The sequence below is a fragment of the Lycorma delicatula genome, chromosome 10, assembly GCF_047948215.1.
Source record: "Lycorma delicatula isolate Av1 chromosome 10, ASM4794821v1, whole genome shotgun sequence".
Taxonomy (NCBI): domain Eukaryota; kingdom Metazoa; phylum Arthropoda; class Insecta; order Hemiptera; family Fulgoridae; genus Lycorma; species Lycorma delicatula.
The window spans coordinates 99,497,822-99,521,400 of NC_134464.1; the positions used below are offsets into that span (position 1 = coordinate 99,497,822).

The following is a 23,579-nucleotide window of genomic DNA, read 5'->3' on the forward strand; positions in this document are numbered from 1 at the left end:
GGAGGTTATCTATCCACAACTAGATGTTACAACACTCCTAAATCCAAAATTTCAACATTCTACGGCTAACCGTTTTTGAGGTATGATAGATACGTACAAACCTACATACGTAAAGACGTCACGCCGAAACTAGTCAAAATGGATTGAGGGATGGTCAAAATGGATATTTCCGTTGAAATCTGGAAACCGAAATTTTTCACGATCACAATACTTTACTTCGTACAAGAAAGTAAAAAGTGGTGGAAAAATCCACTGGGAATACAGGATTAAGTAATAAGAAATTCTCAGAGAATAGAAAGGGTTGAAAAATTAAACCAGTAAAACGAATGAAAAACATCCTACCTGTTAATATTACTTGCAGCTTCTAAAAATAATTTCACAGATATATAATTGTATAAAATACTAAATATATTGAATTGCATCAAAATAAAACAGTTTTGATTATGTTAGCTTTGAAATTTTCTGACTATTTTTATTCAAAAAGCAAACAAACTGTATATTCAGAATAAGCCGATAATTAGCTTTTCGATTTTATACCAAATTGTGCTTTAATCATACAAAAAATTATATGTTGTTATTTCTGATATGTAATTACTACATAAATATACGGTTTTTTTTTTTTAATTATTATTATTCTAAATCCTGTCGATAAATCATAAGTTTTTATTCCCGTAACGAACATTATCACAACATATAATACTTATGTTAGCAACCCTTACATCTCTATTTTTCTTTTGGGATTAAACTGTACTAAATCGATGGACATACGGACCGTTGCATCCTCGTGTTACACGTCTGAACTGTCCATCACTACCCCATATCGGCAAGTTGTCAAACCGGTCTTTCAAAACTTTATTTAAAAAAAAAAAAAATATTACGCTCTAATAAACATCAACAATGTTAATTTGTTAAAAAAAAATAGGGTGGGAAAGAAGGTAGAGGGTTAGTTTGTAAAGAGGGATGACGTCATATGTAGCTGACCATCCGCCCTCATGTCCTCTTTATTTTGTTTTTTATTCATCCTGTTAAAAACTATCTTTTTATCTCTCTTTATATTCAAATTTGCACGGTTTTATTGTGGATTGTAACGGCAGATTGTTCAATATTAGGTCATAATCTATATGGTACATGCATAAATATAAATAAACAATAAATGGGGTTGTGCTTTATTAATGAATTTGATTTGTTTTGAATACAAATTAAAAACTTACTTTTTTTTCATATTAACTGATCGGTTGTAATGTGAATATAAAAACATATGTTACTTTAATATTTAAAAGGTTTTATCGCATTTTTTTTTTCGTGGAATTAAAACCTTACCTAGAATACAGGTGCTTTCGAGTTAAACATAGAGAGGTTTTGGCGAATTTGTTCCTTATACAATCAGGGGTACCTCAAGGAAGCGTTCTCGGACCCATGTTGTTTGTTCTGTTTACGGATGACTTGCCAATTAAGGCAGATATCACTGTTGTAACGTTTGCTGACGATACTGCAATTCTTTCCGTCCACGAAAATCCGAGTACTGCGTCTCGTTTTATTCAACATTATATCACTCTCCTCGAATCCTGGCTTACATGTTGGAAAATAAAAGTATGTCACGTTCAACCTTCGTAAGGAACACAGTCCTCCTGTTTCTATCTTCAATGTTTAGATTCCGAGATCTCAAAACTGTAAATATTTGGGTTTACATCTTGATCGACGACTTATTTGGGCAAAACATATCACTTTTAAGCGAAAACAGTTGGATCTCAAGTTTGAACACGTTTATTGGCCGGTAGGACATAGATCTCGGCTTTCAGCAGAAAGTAAATTATTGATTTATAAATCCGTTCTGAAGCCTGTTTGGACTTACGGACTTGAATTGTGGGGTACAGCATGCAACTCCTGTATTGACATTCTTGAACAAAAATTCTTCTAAACATTCTTCTACACAAAAACACTGCGGAAAATGCTCAACATACCCTAGTTCATAAGTAATAGCCTTATGCGAACCGTTCGGCAGGAAATCTCTCTGGTCAGCCTACGGTATCAAAATCATTTGGATCGGCACCCGAATTATCTGGCGGTCAATTCGTTAAATAGCACGATCAGTGATTTTTCAAAATTGCTGAGGAACAATTTTCTTGGTTTGCCTTATCGTTTTAATTAGATGACTTTATGGTCTGGCTGTACGGGGTGCGCTTCTATTTCATTATTAAGTCAAAATACTCTGGGTCTGTGGCAACTCAATTTTAGTTCAAATACATCTTATTTATTTATTGTTCAATTATTTTGCTGAGCAGATTGTAAAGTTGCTGTGTCGTTATAATTAAAAAAAAAAAAAAAAAAAAAAAAAAAAATATTTAAAAGACGGAAATAAAAATAAAATTCATAAAATTCATATTAATTTTAAAAAATAAATCGTAGTAATTTTTCAGGTTAAATGAATTTATTTTTTTTATTAATTTAATAGAATAATTGAGATTTATATTCTACTAAAAGATTATTTATTACCTTTTTTTGTATTTAAAATAGAGTTCGTGTCTAAAACATGACAAAGGTCGATTTAATAATTTTTAGATAACATCATTAGTGAACAGGTTTTCTAAAAATAATTACTTTTGGCAATATAAATGTTAAAATTTATCATTATAAAAAAACAATTCCTTTTTGTAGAGGCTACAAAATAAAAATAAAATAGGAAATGTAATTGAATGAATCAATAAAATAAAAAAAACATATTGGAACCTATCAAAAATCACAATTGACAAAACAGAGAAAAAAAACAGAAATAGATAACCAATAAGGAATCGTTTAAGTTTATAATGAATTTAAAATTCAATATATTTCAATAAATTGAAATATTTCAGTTTCTTTTAAATCACTTTTTTTTTATTAATTAGTCTCTGTATATTTTAACCTTTTTTATCTCCGAATTTCAGATATTTTTATCTTAGTGTAAGTAATTTTTGCTGGGTTAACATTTACGGTTATTTTATATATTTAATCACAGTTACTTTGTTAAATTCTAGTTTTTTTTTCTCGTTCTCCGTCAAACACAGACCATTTGTACTGTGACCGTACAAATTTTTAATTTTTTCTTTCTCTTTTTACATCGAAACTAAATAGAAGACAGCATTTTTCTACCTAAAATTAAAATAATAGTCTGTACTAATAGAAATATATAAGAAAAGAAGCGGGTAGTTAATTATTTTTTTTTGTTTGTAATCTGTTTTAATTTGGGACTTTTCCACGGTCGTCAATGGTTCTTTATTTACTAATGATTTCGGTATCTCTTTTTTATGAACAGTAGTAGTTATTTCTTGACCAGATTACTAACAATTAAATGTATATTTACTTTTATTTCTTCTTGAGAAAATTGGTAAAATAGAATTCATTTTATTACTGCAGTTTAATAGAATGTTTTTGCCACAACATTATTACTTATTTTATTATAGATTTTTATTTTTATTGTTAATATCCTACTGCAAGACATGTGGGTTTGTCCCTGAATTAATTTCTCACCAATTTTTTTAGGTTAATCATTAAATAACCCATATGTATATATTAAATTTATACTAACGTAATTATTCTCGAAAAAAATATATTTTTAAATTTTGAATGAAGATAAATAGATAATTTATTCCTTTATCATATATATATATATATATATATATATAATAATAATAATAATAATAATTATTATTATTATTATACAGCTGTTTAAATCTTTTACAAAATGTAGCGTCTTCAAGTCCAGTTCGACAGGTAAGCCTTCAACAGTTCTCGCCATGATGCTTGTCTGTCCTGCGCCGTCCTCTGCCAGTTGGTTCAAGACACCCTTCTAATGCCTCTGTCCCATCGGTCTGGTGGCCTGCCTCTTGGCTTTTATCACTTTCTTGGACTCCACTCAAGGACCGCCTTTGTCCACCTTCCATCACATCATATCGCGATGTGCCCTGCCCATTGCCATTTCAGAGCTTTCATTTTTTCCATTATGTCATGCACTCTCGTTCTTACGTCTTCCGCTCTTTTCCGACCCCTTCTTGTATAGCCTAGCATTGACCTTTCCATGCATCTTTATGCTGTTCGAAGCTTTACTTTCACGAACTCATTTAAAGTCCAGGTCTTGCATCCGTAGGGAGTACCGGAAGAACACACTGATCAAACGCGGTCTTTTTCAAGACCACTGGCATGTAAGATTTGAACACTGTTGAATGTCTTCCAAATGATTTCCAGCCCATCCTGATTCTCCGGAAAATTTCAGGTCTAATGTCACTTCTGGTATTTATTAGCTGTCCCAGGTAGACGTATTCTTCCACATTCTCTAGGATGTTGTCGTCAACTACTGTCTCTCCTGCAGCCCATCTGTTGTACATTACTTTTGTTTTGGTCAAATTCATTTACAGACCCAATTCTTCACATTTTTCTGCAAGATCCTCTATAAGCGATTGCAGTTCATCAATATCCTTAGACAAAAGTACAATATTATCTGCAAGTTTTTCAGTCTCCGTCCATATATACATATATATGTATATATAGAACAATATGTTGTGAACGATTCATTTTCAACGCACAGCAAAAATTAATGAAATTAAATTTACGAAAATTTGTATATATGTTTTTACGGTGTAAATAGATACTAAGATAGGATTTTTTGAAATTCCGAGTTTACAGGGTTAAAATGAGTAAAAATGGATTTTACAATTTTTTAAGTTTCTCAACAACATGTAGATAACATATTGATTTTTGGTTTGTGTAATCTTCATATGAATATTTAAAACCAATTACTAATTTTTTTTTTTAATTTGACCTTGAAAGTGGTGAGGAAAGGTAAAAAAATTTGAAAACTGATTTCAAATTTTCCCCATTTCCGACTAAAGTAAAAGCGATATTCAATAGATTATTTGGGCTTGCAAATACTCTAGTTAAATATTTTAAAATCATTTTTGGATTTTTTGAATTGCAAATTAAAAAGATTTGCCTTACTAAAGTCGTAATAGATATCTCTTAATCTCTTAGACAATTTTTTTTAGTAAAAGATACTAACTTACCTGAATGCGTCGTATTCGATTCAGCATCCGCAACTTCGGTTCGAAGTTTCTTGCAAGGACCTTCATCAGTTGAAGAATCTAATTCCTCTTTAATTCTTCTTGGTCTAATTTCATCATCATTATCGTGTTCTTGAGGATCTTCTTTAATGGGTGTCGAACAAACTGGTTCTTCAGGAGATGGTGTACACGGAACTCTAGGTGTTGATTTTTTAATCGGCGCCGATATAGATGGTCTTCTTGCGTTAACGACACCGAGGGGCTGTTGGCCACCATCATCACTATCACCAGAATCTAGATGATTGCCTGGCCCTGATTCTAAACAACTGTAGTTTTCTTTATTACATGCCAACACTTTATGTTGTATAAATTTAACTATGTCTCCCAAAGCAAATGGTTTTTGGCAGACTCCACATGTGAGCATATCCTGCCCACCGCCAGCTTCCGCATCCGCTGAAACAAAAAAAAAACCACAAAAACGTATTAATTTTGTTATAAAAAACATTTCCTGCAATTTCTTATTTTTGCTGTATGTAAATACACATCTCTTTTTTAGTAAAGTTTGGCTTTGTTTTTGATAATAAATATCACGAACGATTGCGATTTCAACCCTGAACAATTAATGGTAAGAAGGAAACTTCAGTAAAAGGTCAAAATTCTTCTATAAGACATGAAGATAAATGTTCAATTATATTAGTTTACAATGAGTTATCCACAACTGGAACCATTTCTCCACTTCCAGTTTCCAGTCAGTCTTTCATAACAGTATCAGCCTTTATGGTTTTATCTGAGATTTATATTTATAGAGTTTGGAATCCATTGCAGCATCGCTGTTTGAAAAGTGAAGATATAAGTGATTTTCTAAAGTGATGTTAAAATGGGTTTTTTGGGTGAAGAGAAAAATCTCAGATAGAAACACGGAGGGATGAAAGTTTGTTTGGAAGGACGGACTATTTTTTTGGCAAGGGCATATCAAACAAGTTGTTTTATTTACATCTTCATCTAAGATATTTCTAATGACACCCATACCCTATTTTATAGTATCGATTCTCACTCGGTCCACCGTGTTTTTCTGCAACTACATCTGAGTAAGTCAATTTTAATTTCGATTAAGATTTTAAAGTAAAATTACAGATTTCTCCTTCATACAAAACTCTATTTGTATTAACCATAGTGTAAAAAAGTTTGATCGGCGTTACCTAACCTAATTTAATTTCACAACTTACATAGGAAAAAATTTGTTTGTTCGGTGGGCAGATTGATGTAGCCGCTATGCTTAACGCACTAGGTACCGAGTCAACTGGGCAATCTAGTTCGAGCCCAGCCAGACCAAGTTAATTTTTTAAACTTTAAATATTTTTCATTTATTTACTTCTACCGCTCAGCTGTGACGTCACAACATAGCAGACGACTACAACAGCATTTTTTGGGGTGCGAGTGCAATTTTGGTAAAAGTAATTTTTTGCAGATATTATTATTTTTTAATCGTTAATAAATGAGCCTAAAAAAAATATGACCTTAATTAGGCGAAATCTCGAGATACTAAAAATGACCTTACTCTACAGCCTCATCTTCTCGACCTTTTAAGTTGAAAATTTAATGGCATCAATGCCCCCCCCCCACCATATATAGATGTAATCGGACCAAGTTTGGTCAAAATCGGTCCAGTAGTTCTGGACATATAAGGCGATTTAGAAGTCAACACCGAAGACACACACGAACATTAACATCCGGAAAATTTCCAACCGGTTTTTTGGGTTCTTTAGGTATCAAAACAACATGATCCGGTAAAAACCTTATATGCCCAAATTTGACCGATTACAATTCTTTTCCTATAGTGCTATAGGCTTTAGCGCTATATTTAGACGGGAGTAAAAAATTGAATTGTTTAAAAATAATTAAATTAATAATGCTAAAGTACAGGATTTCCTCGTTGGTTATTATTAGACTAGTAAATTGTTTAAACTGACGTAAGTTTTATTTATTTCTCTACCTAAACTTAATATCTATAAAATAAATTCATTTTTCCAATATCCTATAATTAACCTAAACCTTATCAATTCCATATTAAAATTACTTAATGATAAAAAATTAATTTTGGTAAAATTATATAGATCTACGTGTGTATCGTGATCTAAATTATATAGATCATATAGAACATATAGACGTACGTATATTGCAGTTGACTACGAATATGCGTGTCCAGTTGCAGAATGATCCATCAGCTGAGGTATTCTCACGACAGTTACTGGACATTGGAAACGGACAGCTGCCAGTCGATGAGACGTCTAGTCGAATATCATTTCCTGATAATTTTTGTAATTTAGTAACATCGAAAGAAGAACTGATCGAAAAAGTATTTCCTGATATTCAAATTAATCATAGAAATCACGATCGGTTCAGTGAACGAGCTATCCTTGCCGCAAAGAATAAAGAAGTCTTAATAATGTTTTATCAATCCAGCATTCAAAGTGAGGAAATTACATATAAGTCGATAGACACCGTTGTGGAAGCAGATGAAGTAGTTAATTATCCAACGGAATTTTTAAACTCACTTGATCTCCCAGGGATACCACCACACATATTAAAATTGAAAGTAGGTGTGCCAATTATCCTGTTGGGAAATATTAATCAGCCAAAACTCTGCAACGGCACGCGACTTGCAGTTAAGAAATTGATGAATAACGTAGTGGAAGCAACGATTTTAACGGGGCCTTTCAAAGGTGAAGATGTCCTCATTCCTCGAATACCCATGATCCCGACCGATACACCATTTCAATTTAAAAGATGGCAATTCCCAATTCGATTGGCATTTGCAATCACAATCGATAAAGCTCAAGGTCAATCTTTAGAATTGTGTGGTTTAGATTTAGATGCGGATTGCTTCTCACACGGGCAACTGTATTTTGCGTGTTCCCGAGTCGGCAAACCAGATAGCCTTTATATCTACGCAGACAGTGGAAAAACAAAAAATATTGTATATCCACAAATATTGCAAAATTAAACTTCAATGAAACTTATGCTTTGTTTTGTTTCTCATTTCTCATCCATGCAAGCACAATGTGCCACAGCGAAGCGTGGCGGGTACAGCTAGTAAATATATAAAATTTTGTTAAGTTTTAGACGGATTAACTTGTAGAATCAATAAAGATATCTTTTTAAATAATATCTAATCAACAATTAAATATTATTATTATTACTAATTTACTTAAGTTTTTACTTTCAATGCTTCGTTAGTACAAATAAATAGTAAAATTAAAATCAGTTTATAATTAGTAAAGTATAATTAATACAAATTTATTGATAATCAATTAATTTGTAATTGGTAAATACATTATATATTCAATTAACAACTTATTCAAGGCCTAATTTTACGTACTAGCTGTGCTACATTAACACGTTTATCAGGTTAAGATAACGTGAGAACAATTGGACAGGTCATTGTGTTGCTTTATATAGGTAATATAAAAAAAAAAAAATCAACTAACCTATTCTGCTATTAATTTTATTTAATTTTTATTGTTTAAATTAAATCGATTTTGTTTTTAAATAAATAAAAAATTTACACTTAAAATAACTAGTTAAGTTAGAAAATAAAAAAAAATGAAGAGAAAAACGGGTTAAAATAACTTGAATATACAGGCTTTTTATTTGTTTTATTCGTTATCGATTCAATTGCGATTTCGTTTTACAAATAACCAATAGCATTTATAGAAAGACAATTTATATTTATTACTTCTTTATAAAGATCAATTAAGGTGGACTTCTTTGTGATCTAACATAGTTTTATTTAAATGCAATATAATAAAAATCCACTTAAAAATAAACTAATTTAAATAATAAAATCTAAGGTTAATACGGCAATATTATGATATAATTTTAATTTACTTTACGTTCTTAAGATTATTTCAATTATATAAATTTACAGAAAATAATTAAAAATCTATAAATGAACAACAGTTTATTTTTTATAATTCCACTTTTAATTTAAAGTATATTTGTATATAATTATATAAAGTAATCGATAAAGATTTTTTTTTTTGTCTTCAGTCATTTGACTGGTTTGATGCAGCTCTCCAAGATTCCCTATCTAGTGCTAGTCGTTTCATTTCAGTATACCCTCTACATCCTACATTCCTAACAATTTGTTTTACATATTCCAAACGTGGCCTGCCTACACAATTTTTTTCTTCTACCTGTCCTTCCAATATTAAAGCGACTATTCCAGGATGCCTTAGTATGTGGCCTATAAGTATGTCTCTTATTTTAACTATATTTTTCCAAATGCTTCTTTCTTCATCTATTTGCCGCAATACCTCTTCATTTGTCACTTTATCCACCCATCTGATTTTTAACATTCTCCTATAGCACCGCATTTCAAAAGCATCTAATCTTTTCTTCTCAGATACTCCGATCGTCCAAGTTTCACTTCCATATAAAGCGACGCTCCAAACATACACTTTCAAAAATCTTTTCTTGACATTTAAATTAATTTTTGATGTAAACAAATTATATTTCTTACTGAAGGCACGTTTCGCTTGTGCTATTCGGCATTTTATATCGCTCCTGCTTCGTCCATCTTTAGTAATTCTACTTCCCAAATAACAAAATTCTTCTACCTCCATAATCTTTTCTCCTCCTATTTTCACATTCAGTGGTCCATCTTTGTTATTTCTACTACATTTCATTACGTTTGTTTTGTTCTTGTTTATTTTCACGCGATAGTTCTTGCGTAGGACTTCATCTATGCCGTTCATTGTTTCTTCTAAATCCTCTTTACTCTCGGCTAGAATTACTATATCATCAGCAAATCGTAGCATCTTTATCTTTTCACCTTGTACTGTTACTCCGAATCTAAATTGTTCTTTAACATCATCAACTGCTAGTTCCATGTAAAGATTAAAAAGTAACGGAGATAGGAAACATCCTTGTTGGACTTTCTTATTACGGCTTCTTTCTTATGTTCAATAAAGAATAATAATTTAAAATAAATAAAATATTATAATACGTATTTTCCTGTGATTTTTAAATTGAATGCAGTAGAACGTAAATTAACAACGAATAAAAATATTCGTTCGAAAAATTCACCGATTTGAAGGGAACATTTGATAGCCGCCGGTATTCCATATAAGTACCAAAATTTAAATAAAATACTACTTAATTTTATTTGAAAATTTGAGCTTAGGGCCAAATTAAAAATAAAAATAACAATGACTAAGTGATCCTTAATTCAATTAATAAAATTTAATATCGTAATTCATTCATTAAATATCGTAGCAGATCTTAAAACAAAACTATTTTCGATACAATAAATCGATACTGAAAATATGACCGATTATTGATTTATAATGGTACATATAATCTTTTGTGACCTACGCTTAATTTTTTTTTTTTTAACCTCCTGATTCACCGTTAAGCATTCTTCAGAGGATGAAGATGAATGATTTGTAGCGTGTGTGAGAATGCCATGCCTGACCGGGATTCGAACCCGGGACCTCCGGATGAGAGGCCGAGACGCTACCACTCGCGTCACGGATGCCAGCGACCTACGCTTCATTTATACTCACCCTTATTCATCTTCTGAAGTAATACCTTACGGTGGTACCGGAGGCTAAAGAGAAAAAGAAAGAATACCTTTTAGTTACACGTAAACATACATATGTACATATTTATGTAATCTATGACAATCCTGATAATGCAAAGATTCTAACGCGGGGTCATACATTCTAAATCGATTCAGCCGTTGGAACAAACATACATACCTAAATACATTACACTCCTTTTTGGGTAGTCGTGTAAAAATAAATTAATAATTAGTTATAAAAAAATGAAGACATGAAATACTAGTCACAGAATTAAAAAAAAAGGTTATATAGCTGCTATACTTTTATATTTGATACATCGTATGATTTATCTGCTCTGAAAAAGCCATCCGTCTCGCATTTTTCTACAATCTCAAGTGAAAACTTCTTTGTTGCTGACAGCGCTTCAATTCCTTTTTAGGTTATTTATATTTATTACTTATTAGTCCATTTTTCATCTTCAACTGATTTTTCTAGCATTCTTTTTAATCATCACTTCTCTGATGATAATTCCAATTTATCTTTGCATCCTGAATTGTTCTGATAATGTATCAGAACAATTTCGTTTACTGTCTTTATTAATTTTTAATCTTATCATCATTCTTGACCATTTCATACTCTTCAAACCTATATTCAAATGCAACTATCTTATTTTACCAGTTTTCTTAGCGTCAATGTTTTAATATCAATAGAAAATTATAGTTCAATATAAAAATTACAACACTTCTTCAAGTTTAAATCTACCTTATTACATAATAACTGTTTCTTTCTGTTAAATACTTCCTTACCATTAGCTATTATTATTCTTATTTTTATTTCGTTTTCACTTTTGCAGTTCTTTGTACATATATTACTTAGTACATGTCCTTTTTTATTTAAATCAGTCCTTTCTTTTATAAACCAAAGAAAGAAATGAAAACATAAACGTTGACATGCTTTAGGTTAATGTGTTCTATCATTAATTTTGTTTTCTTAACAATTTATTTTCGCATCGTATCCTGTAAGAAAAGAGCATAACCATTTTAACAAAATAATACTCTTCCATGCCACGCTTACAAGGAAATGTGAGAAGGAAAATAAATAGGTTTCCATTACTTTTCTTATTTAATCGAATGTACGGTGGCATTTAAATATTCAAAAACCACTGAAACGCAGGTAATATTCAAAACTTTAAATAAAATTGTCAATCGGGTTTATCTAAGGAGTAGTCACGTAATGAAAAATCATTACTTTCAGAAAAAGCCAATATGTTGCTCATACTTAAGATTTTTTTACATTTTTCTTAAAAAAAGACTGGAAGAACTAATTCGACATTAAATTAAGGTTCTCCGTTGTCCGGGAAACAATATATTACATTTATATAAATTTATAGGTAGGCCTTTATACTGTTAAAAATTGCGTTTACACTTCATACAATTTTTCAATATTAAGATTTTTTACTTTTAATATTTTTTCATGCTAATTTTCATTTATATCACTTTAATATTTGTAAATTGTTTAACTCATGACAGACGACGGAGATAATATCATAACGAAAATCGTTAATAAAGGCTTGAACTGTTTTTTTACTTCCTTATACGAAGTATTGTGATCGCGAAAAAATTCGGTTTTCAGATTTCAACGGATTTCCATTTACACTATCCCTGAATCCATTTTGACTAGTTTCAGTGTGTCGTCTGTACGTATGTATCTCTCATAACTCAAAAATGGTTAGTCGTAGGATGTTGAAATTTTGGATTTAAGACTGTTGTCACATCTAGTTGTGCACCTTCCCTTTTAATTGCAGTTGATTGAACTAAAAGTGCCCTAAAAAGCCCAAAATCCCAAAAACTTTGGATTGACTTTTTTTAACTGCAGTGATAAGCCCTCATTGAGAGCTTTTCAATGGTATATAAGTTCTTCTTATTTTCATTGGTTCCAGAGTTATAACCAAATAAAACTTTAATTAATAAAATATTCGGATCTTACAAAGGGAAGGCACATCGGTTCAAATCCAACTTTAACTCCTTTTTTCAACTTTTTTTTTTTAAATTTAAACTATTGATTTATTAATAATTATTAATCTCTGATTGTAAAAAAATTTCACATCAAATAATAATTCAATGATATAAAAAAAAAGAAAGTTTTTAATGAAATAAAATTTTATGTACTTTTCATTTAAAAAAATGTATATATGTAATTTAACAGGCGTACAAGGAAGTCATGTGGTGTCTACATCAGAATTATTAAGTTTTAATTTAATAATGACAAGAATTTATGTGTTTCTTTTTTTTAATATATCTCCCTTAATTTAATAATTGAATTTTAGTATTTAAATAGGTTGTGTTATTGTAATAAAAACTTAAATATTTTTTACTTTTATAAATTGAATCAAAATTTGCCTAAATCTTTACTTAATTGATTCTAACAAATGTTATAAAGTATTGAGGGTATAAAGTATTGGCAAATAAGAAATAATTAAATAAATAAAAAAAAAACAACTACCAAAAAAAACCATTAGAAACAAACATTGCTCTTTAAATAATTAATAATATAGAATAATTAAAGAGCATGCGGGTGACAATTTTGTGTGTAGCATTTGTATATAGTAAAATCTTTTCAAATTTAACAAAAAATTATTTATACATATATATATAACCTATCACACTTTCGGTAACGTAAGGATTCTAACACGGGATCATAAAAACTAACTCGGTTGAACCGTTGAGCTGCTACAGTGGAATAAACATACATGCATACACCTAAATACATTACACACCTTATTGGGCAGTAGTGTAAAAACCCTAGTAAGATAACAACTTCACAAGAATGAGATAAGAGGTTTCCGAATCGTTTAAAATGAAGCGTTGAGATGCGAGTTACTCAAAAACGACTCATTCATCTAATAGATTTTTTTAGACAAAAAAAAAACTATAAGTAATAATTCAATAGTTATCATTAAGGATTTATTTTTAATTTTTATTTTTACTGGTGCATAAAAATTATCTGTTATACACTCATATATCATTATTTTATTTGAAATTATTACGTTAGAAAATATTATTTATATTTTCAATTTTTACAGCGCTTTATTGATAAGAATTACCTTACTTTACACGCGGTATTCAAATCCACGTGTATATTATGCTACTAATTTTTAAATTAATTACTTTAACTACTGTAACTATTATTCTACTACAATATAATTAAACATAATGAAGTAGTAATTAAATAATGAAATGACCATTAAAATTAATTTCAGTTGGCTTTTTTATCGTTAAATTATATTAAACCGTTACGTCTGAAGTCTAATGAATTATTATCTCAATTAAAAAAAAAGGTATACGTTGAAAAATGTGTCAAACTACTACTTTTAATAAAACCAATGTGAAACAACGGCATACAGCTATGGGGAACATCGGGGAATAACAACGTAAAGGTCATCTAGAGGTTCCAAAACAAAATGCTCGGAATCTTTGAAGTGCCATGGTTTGTAGGAATAGATGTGATCCACAAATATCTATGGAGATATTCTACGTGAGGAAATCCTACGTAAAAGTGTGAAATACATATCTAAACAAAGCAAACAAGTAAACCACCAAGCGATAAATTTGTTGGACAATAATAGTGATATTGGAGAGGCGGCACGTGCTGGATTTCATGTGTTGGCTTCCTATCTATCGAGTTTACCTTTCAGGACTACAGAATTTTACCTTTGAGGGCTAAAATATCAATTATTACTGACCACCTAGTTTGTTATATTCTCATATTTTATTATTATTTCCATAAATTTTCTACGAGAGAGAATTGAGCCGATTGGAATTATCTGAGGATTATTGATATACTGAAGCCTACTGTGGTATCGTCAACATTTTTCTCAAGAGAGACTGTTAAATTAACAATCGCTCTACCGTCTGTCGATTGTGCAACTTTACTTTTTATATCCCTTGTTTGTTTCCTTGTTATACTCCTTTAATTATGGTTTTTAATTATTAAACTCCTTTAATAATCTGTTTCCTATTGTAATTTGTTATCTTTGTTTTTTTCCATTGTAATTTTTTTTACTACGGCTGTGTTGATACATACTCGTTATGAAGAAAAGTAATGTAAACTATTAGTGTCAGTATTTCACGAGGAATATTATCTCTGACTATTATTCATTCGTATAATTATTTGTGAAACCATTTACTTATAGTTTCAGTTGTAAACCAACTGAAAATAAATTCTAGTAAAAAAAAAAACACATAAGTAAAATTAATTGTTGAAGAATACATATTTTTATTCATCCTTTAACAAAACAAAAACTTATAATATCCATCAAACTTCTTTGAGGTGGCCGGAGTGAATAATTTATGTTTCAGTATGATACTTTATTTCACATAATTTCGTGAATGTTTTTTTTACTAGGAAATATTTACAAATTATTAGATGACCGTTTTATTTCTAGAGGTTTGTAGCATGTAATTCATTAAAACAGATTCAGAAATATGTTACTCCAATCTGGATAAAAATTTTCTCATTTCCTACAAGAATTTAGGAAAAGGGAACGTGCTTCCTGGAAGCACGTTCCCTTTCCCAAATCTGTTTAAAAGTGCACGTTCGTTCACTTTTAAACAGATTTGAATACTAGATCGTGGATAGTGGTATTCTTTGGTGGTTGGGTTTTCAATTAACCACACATCTCAGAAATGATCGACCTGAGAATGTGCTAGACTACACTTCACTTACACTCATACATATCATCCTCTGACGTAATACGTGAAGGTGATTCCCGGAGGCTAAGTAGGGGAAATAAGAAAAGATTTTTGTTTCATTCTACTGTTTCTCTGAAGGTTCATCATTCTTTCTTACTACCCATTCCATTTCATTATATTTGCTCCATTATTCCATTACATTTCTTTTCATTCTTACTCCATTATTAGCTTGTATAGTTTTAGGTATAACTAGTACGACTTCCATGATAAGGATACTGAAACTTGTAAACACAGGTATTATCTGATAGGATATCTATAAATCAACAGGGAGTGACTTTCCTGACAGATAGTTGCTTATTCAGATAGTGACTTTTCGGACAGAAAAAATGCTTATCGCAAAAATATTGGCATTTTTATTACCTGTAGGTTATTTTAAGTCAAATGATCGCATTTTTAAACATAATGTTTTGTTAAATAAACAAATTTTAGTAAAAAAAAAAAAAAATTTAACTTTAGGAAAAATTTACTTGTGAAATTTTTCTAATTCATTTATATTAAATTACAAAAAATATAAAATAATTAAAATTTTGCTATCACTTCATTTTTAATCCAAAATAACTTAAAGTAATATAAACATAAAATCTAATAAAATATTAACAAAGACTATAAATGTATATACAGATACTGTATCACTAGTTATGGAATACAATAAAATTGATATTAATAAAATAAGATAGATGAAAGACTGAAAACTTTTATTAAAAAATGATGGTACTAATCGAACCGAGACGTAATAACGAATCACATTAATTTAATTCTCAATAATTAAAATTCTATAAATCATAGATAAAAATATGACATTTATATATTTTTAACTAAAAACATGTAAACGTGTTGTATAAAACATTAGGTCAGATTACGTAAGTGAACAACGAAGATGGTTATTTTCACTTTAAATTACCTCATTAAAAAAAAACAGATTTATTTCCCACGCGTAAGAAGTACATACGATTTGTTTAAACAGTAATGTGTAGCAATAGTTAAAAACATGTATGAAATTAGATTTCCTCTGTAATTCAGGTATTGTGACGGAAATTTAATATTAATTTAAGCTAGTATAAAGTAAAAAAAATAATTAAAAATAAATAAAAACTTAAAAGTTATGCTAAATCACTGTGGCTTAGCGCACATTATCAATAAAACAAAATTAATTAAACAGTCTTGTTAAGAAAACAAAATTATTTTATATCTGCAATTAATTAAAATAATTTTTTAACGTTTTCTGTTGTTAATAATTAAGAATGAATTTTTCAAATTTTATCATATTTTTATAATTTTTAAAATAAACAGTAAGATCTTTTGAAAAATTTCAATCTAATCCAAGGAAGGTACAAGAAAATCAGCATTTCTCAAACTTCCAGCGACAAAATTGGGATTATCAATTACAAAATTGATAACCCCAATATACTGTCACACATATCAAATACTAAGAAAACAATAAAAAAAATAATAATCATAAAAAGCTATAAAAACAACAATAAAAAAATAATTAAATATTCTAAAACAAAAAAAACATAGCAAAAATTCCTTTCGGCACGCCGGAAGGCGGAGGTAGATTTCACCGGTGCTAAGTAGGAGATAAAAAAGATTTCCACCTTAAAGTTAAGAAAAATTTCAAATTTACTCAGTACGACAATGGTTGCATGTGAAAAATGTTTCACATGTTTAGCATACGACAAGCCTCATATTCTTACAAATCCAGCAACATTTTGGTCATCCCTTGTCGTAAGGGTTCGTCATATCAAAACTTTTCCCAGACAAAAGTTTTAGGTAATGTTTAGAGGACTAACAACCATTTTAAACCGATTAATACTGTGCCTATTAAGGGAAGTATGATTGTTTTGTCTTCGAAAACCAATTTTTTCCACCCACTGGGCCAATGGTTGGTGATATAAAAAACTTTACTTAGATAGGTTTTAGGCTCTTATCCAAAGAATAGTAGGAAATTTAAACGAATTCGATATTTTACGTAATAAGAAAGTTATAGCGATATTTTATTTTTTCCAAAAAGCTCCACCCCCATTTCTAGCCCCGTGGTTAGTTTTTGCCCAATAACAAACTCAACCGAGATTTTGGGTCGTTATATTTTGAGAATGATTGGCACAAAATTACGGCAGTTATCGTGTCCACAAGAAAGTGATATGTATATAAAATGTTAAACTGACGTTGGTTTTGGGGTCGGAGAATGTGAAACGCTATGTGTCGAAATTTTCCGGAAGTCGAATCGTAGTACCCATTACACTAGATAGCTTTCTTATGAAGTTTACATAAAGGCTTACGAACAAACAAAAGTATAATTAATCTGAAAATAGGAAAAGGATTTAAAAACATCTAACTAAAAATAATATAAAACGATTAAAATTATATATTTTGTTTTTTGATTTAACTTATTTTTTAAGTTTATTAAAAAGTTATCCTTTCGATAAATTGTTTGCACCCTGCCTATTTCTAAAGTAAAATCAATTTAACACCTTATAAGTATATATGCATCAATGAGGTCAAATATTTGAATTTTTAAATAACGTTCAAATAAACAAATCATTATATATATATATATATATATATATATATATATATATATATATATTGTAAGTAGAATTTTATCGTTCAAACCCTCAAATCCACAAAAATAAGTTGCGAGATAATAAATTGAATGTACTTATAAATAAGATGGTTTTTACTTAAGACTTTTTATCAACATACGAGTACTATCACATTATTTTTTTTTTGAGAGTTTGTTTCTATAACGTATAAGAAAGTTGATTATTATGTTGTTTTTTTACAGCCTTGAAATACTTTGAAAATTTTATTAAAATATATTTTATTAGTAAAAATATACTTGTATGTAATCGTACGGGTAGATCTACGTACAAAATTTCTACGTAATATTTTGATTACATCGGTTCCCATTATTTAATCATATTTCATAACAATGAACAATAATCAATTTCGAGAAAAAGGGAAGTAATTGATCTAAATTATTTATCCAGGACTGTGTTAATCTACCAAAACATTACGAAATTTTAAGATAAAACAGAACTAAAGATAATATCGACGTTAAAAGTGGCATATTTATTAATAATATTGGTACAGAGAATAGTATTCCGCAAATTATATATTATACGACAGGGAAGCACCTTGAGTTTTTTTCTTTTACTTTAAGCACGAAAGAAAGTAAAAATAAAAAGAAGATAAAAAGGAAGAAATAAAAAGTCGGCCGAGAGGATGGTTAGAAATAAAATGAGGAGCGGTATATGTGGTCGGGACGGTGCTATTATGCAAATATCGATAAGGCTTAGGCCAGGCAGTAGCTAGATGTACGAAGTATGCGCCTATGTCAACAACAGGCGGACAGCGGACTCGTCCAGATAACATCTCACACCCTCTCTTATTCCAGAACTCGCGCTCACACCATGTCTCTTACTCGTGCACCCTTACCCAAACGTACCTAACCTTCCCCTTCTTTTCTTAATACCCTCTCCAAAACTTCTCATTCTCTCTTTCTCCATCGCCTCATCCCATAAACCACCCCATTTACCCCATCTACCGACCCCTTTTTTTTTACCCTATATCTTTCTTGAGAAATATTAAATTAAAATGCAGACCACGTTCAGTGACTGCTAGACATCCCTTATTACAAAGTATATTTAGTTTCACAGGAATAACACATAAGAAATATAAAAATACTTATTATTAAGATCATCCTTATCTAAATTACCCTATTTTCATGTAATTAAATTAAATAAGAATTAAACTAGATCGTATAATTAATTAATGTTAAATTTACTACTAAAAAAATATTGTTTTAAGTAAAATAAAAAATTGTTATGACCAGCGGCAAAGCATTTTATGATATTAAAAAGTATAACAAAAAAATTATTATTATTATTATTTCCTTTAATTATTAATTTAAATTGATTTTTCTTATGAACTATAGGATAATATTAACGTATTATATAATTAGAAACTATGATCTAATTCAATTTATCATTTTCAATACTAATCTATTTCGTTTTGCGTTACGAAATGAAATATTTATTTTATTAAATTTTTATCTTTTTCGTTATTTTTTTTATTTTTAAGCTAACGTTTATAAAAGAATATTGATTTATATAAATTAGTAAGTGTATAACGACCATTGACTAACGACCACTTAAACCGATTAGATACAGTGCCTATTAAGGGAGGTATGACTTTTTTTCTCTTCGATACTCCAATTTTTCTACCCCCTGGACCAATGGTTGGTGATATCAAAAAACTTTACTGAGATACATTTTGGGCCCTTATGTAGGTACTTCAAACGAATTCGATATTTTATTTAATAAGACAGTTATAGCGATATTTTATTTTTTTCGAAAAAGCCCCCAATTTCCACCCCCCATGGTCCGATTTTTCCCATTACTCGATCGAGATTTTGGGTGGTTGTACTTTATGTACCAATTTGAACGTGATTGGCGCAAAATTACGGCAGTTATCGTGTCCACAAGAAAGTGAAATATATATATATAAAAAATTATGAATAATTTCCACCTTAAAGTTAAGAAAAGCTTCAAATTTATTCAATAAGACAATGGTTACAAGTGAAAAAAGTTTCACACGTTTAGCATCATACGACAAGCCCCCCATCCTACAATTCCAGCGACATTTTAGTCATCCCTTCCGTAAGGGTTGGTTATATCAAAAATTTTCAAACAAAAGTTTTAGGTAATGTTCACACGACCACTTTAAATCGATGTGATACTGTGCTTATTAAGGGAAATATTATTTTTTTAGTCTTCTAAACCCCATTTTTTCCACTCCCTGAGTCAATGGTTGGTGATATCAACTTTTTCTTAAATAAGTTTTAGGCCCTTATCCAAACAATTGTGGGAACTTTAAACGAATCGATATTTTACTTAATAAAAAAGTTACAGAAATATTTTACTTTTTTTTTCAAAAAAGCCACCCCATTTCCACGCCGACAGTTGGATTTTGGGTCGAGTTCTTTTTTTTTTAGGGAACAATTTGAAAGTGATTGGCGCAAAATTACGGCAGTTAATCGTGTCTACAAGAAAGTGAAATATAAATATAAACTTTTCAACAGACGGTGGTTTGGGGTTTGGGGGATATGAAACGCAAAGATATCTCGAAATTTTCCGGAAGTAGAATCGTGGTACCCATAAATTAGGTAGCTTTCTTATGAAATCTACCTAAAAACATGGTAAAATTTTCATAAATCATGTAAAAATGAATTATTCATGATATTTCTACAATAGAAAATTATATATCCGTGTAAGGTGAAAGTTGTAAGGTAAATAATGATATTTATAAGGCAATATTAACTACATTATATCATTTAAATGTTTTTATTTTTTTATGGAAAGAAAAATTAACAATTGTAAATGTTTTTTTATAAGATATCTTATTATCATTAAACAAAATGTATATAATCATTACAATAAGTACAAAGTAAAATTAAATAAAAGTAACATAAAGTAACAAACACGACTTATTTCTCATTTCGTATACAAATGAATGCTAATAACAAATAGCTAATTCTATGTCACGCCGGGCAATACATAATACACATAAACCGCCAGTTAATTATATATTAACTTAGTTATGTTAAGTTAGGAAATGTTCACCTGTTGTTATATTCGTACTTGTTGTGAAATATAAACGACAAACAATGAGTATATGTGCTTCAGGCTACATGTTTGTATGACAAAGTAATAATAAATATAAGCAATTTGTTGCCCATACTAAAATGAATACTATGATTCAATATTTGAATTGTTTTGCTTCTTTATACTTTTTATCAAGTGTTTTTTTTATCCAGTACATTTTTAAAAATATTTTTCAGTTACCTCTTCACCTACTAAGTCACCCACCATCCAAATCAATTGTTATACCAATAATATTGAACAACTGTTAAATTGTAAAAAAAAAAATGTTCACAATTAATTTAATTTAAAATTAGTTACGAATTTCGATCGCTAAACAATTATAAAAAATCTTATGCAGACACCATATTTCCTTGTACGGCTATTAAATTACTTATACACACTTTTTTAAAATGAAAAATACATAAAAGTTTCTCTCACTAATAACTTCTGAGTTTTCCATATTTTTTATTTATTATTGAATTATTATTTATTGTAAAATTTTTTTTAAAATCAGAGGTTAATAATTATTAATAAATCAATATATTTAAATTAAAAAAAAAGGTTAAAAAAGGAGATGAATTCGGATTCAAACCGATGTGCCTTCCACCTTGTAAGATCCAAATATTTCATTAATTAAAATTTTATTTGGCAATAACTTTAAAACCAGTGAAAATAAGCACCACTTACGATATATTGTTAAAAGCTCCCAAAGAGGGCTTATTAATACAGTTAAGAAAAATTCCAAAATCCAAATTTCTAAGATTTTGGGTTGTTTTACATTTTTGGTAAAGTAGATTGCCTTGAAAAGGGGAGATGACCAGTCATAAATCCAAAATTTCAACATTCTACAGCTAATCGTTTTTAAGTTATGCGAGATACGTACGTACAGACGTCACGCCGAAACTACTCAAAATGGATTCAGAGATGCTCAAAATGGATATTTCTATTGAAACCTGAACCGAAATTTTTCCCTTCACAATACTTCCTTGTACAAGAAAGAAAAAATTAATCTTGTAAATCTGTTTTTTGGTTAATAATAGAAATGGTCAACCAATTTTAGATTTAATAACATTTTTCTTTAAAAATGTTTACAACGTTTTCTGTTTATTATTAAAATCAAAAAGTTACAGGTACATCTGTTTAATTTTATTTACAGATTTCTTTCTTTTTTTTACTTCCTTGTACTTCATACTAGGATATCGTAATCCCGTAAAATTTCGGTTTTCAGATTTTAACGGAAATATCCATTTTGACTAGTTTCGGCGTGACGTCTGTACGTACATATGTACGTACGTACGTATCTCGCATAACTTAAAAACGATTAGCCGTAAAATGTTGAAATTTTGAATTTAGGACTGTTGTAATATCGAGTTGTGTACTTTCCCTTTTGATTGCCATCGATTCGACAAAAAATGTCCAAAAAAGCCCAAAATCCAAAAATTTGGATTTTTTAATTTTTCTTAACTTTAGTAATAAGCTCTCACCGAGAGCTTTTCAACAATATATCTTGTGGTACTTATTTTCATTGGTTCCCTAGTTATAGCCCAATAATAGTTTAATTAATGAAATATTTGGACCTTATAAGAGAAAGGCACAAAGGTTCGAATCCGACTTCATTTTCCTTTTTTTCTTGTTTTTTAGCTATTTTTTTAATTTAAATATATTGATTTATTAATAATTATTAACCTCTGTTTCTAAAAAAATTATTTAGAATAAATGATAATTCAATAATAACAAAAAAAAAAAAAAAATGTAATTTAACAGGCGTACAAGGAAGTACCGTGGTGTCCACATCAGATTTTTTAAATATTCTATTTATTTATCCAGTTATACTGTGTTGTCTAATCCCAGAAAATTTCAAATATAACTGAAAAAGAAAGTATTTTTAACAGTCTGTAAAATAATTATGTTTACAACATAATTACGTTTTCTACAGTTATATTAAAACGTTTGAATTACACGGTTGAAATCATTATGAAACAGATTTTTAGTACGATAAAGATGTACAACCGATCAAAAACCTATTCTTTTCAACCATTGACCAATCAGAAACGATTATTGTTTAATATATCAGCTGTTTTTGTTTTACTTTGATTTTAATCCGATTTTGTAGTCAGCAAACCGAGGTTAATTTGAACATACACCATAGGTAACTAAGTTTCTATATAACCCTGTTAATTTTTTTGTTAATTATTTCGAATCCTGAGGAAGAAATGTATTTAATAGTTATCGATATTAAAGAAACTCCAGAACTTATGACCGACTAATAAGCTATTACCAAAGAGATGATAGTTTTATGTATTTTATGAAAAATTAAAATATATATTCCGTAAGCAATGTATTTTATCATTGATTTGAGTTAATAATCCCGGTATTTTCTAAGCCGTATAAAAAATTGCGGTATGCAACTCAACAATGGCCATGAATGCACTGTTGCTTTGTTTACGATACTTGCCAAGGCTCGTATCGTTACTTATTTCGCACTCGTGCATCAATGGATATCATTAGACGCTCATTTGCATAATGTACTATTACGTTAAATTATATTTATTATAAACTCGGATATTTTCTGTTATCTACCACTACATT

At 29.5% G+C, this 23,579-nt stretch overlaps 1 protein-coding gene across 1 annotated transcript in view; it reads right to left on the bottom strand.

Annotated features, from left to right (window-relative positions):
- Cph (BCL11 transcription factor chronophage) overlaps window positions 1–23,579 on the bottom strand; it is a 356,331-nt gene that overhangs the window by 91,176 nt on the left and 241,576 nt on the right. The window contains exon 2 of the mRNA XM_075377267.1: window positions 5,034–5,483. Within this exon, the coding sequence (XP_075233382.1) occupies window positions 5,034–5,483 (450 nt within the window). The remainder of the gene's footprint in view (window positions 1–5,033; window positions 5,484–23,579) is intronic.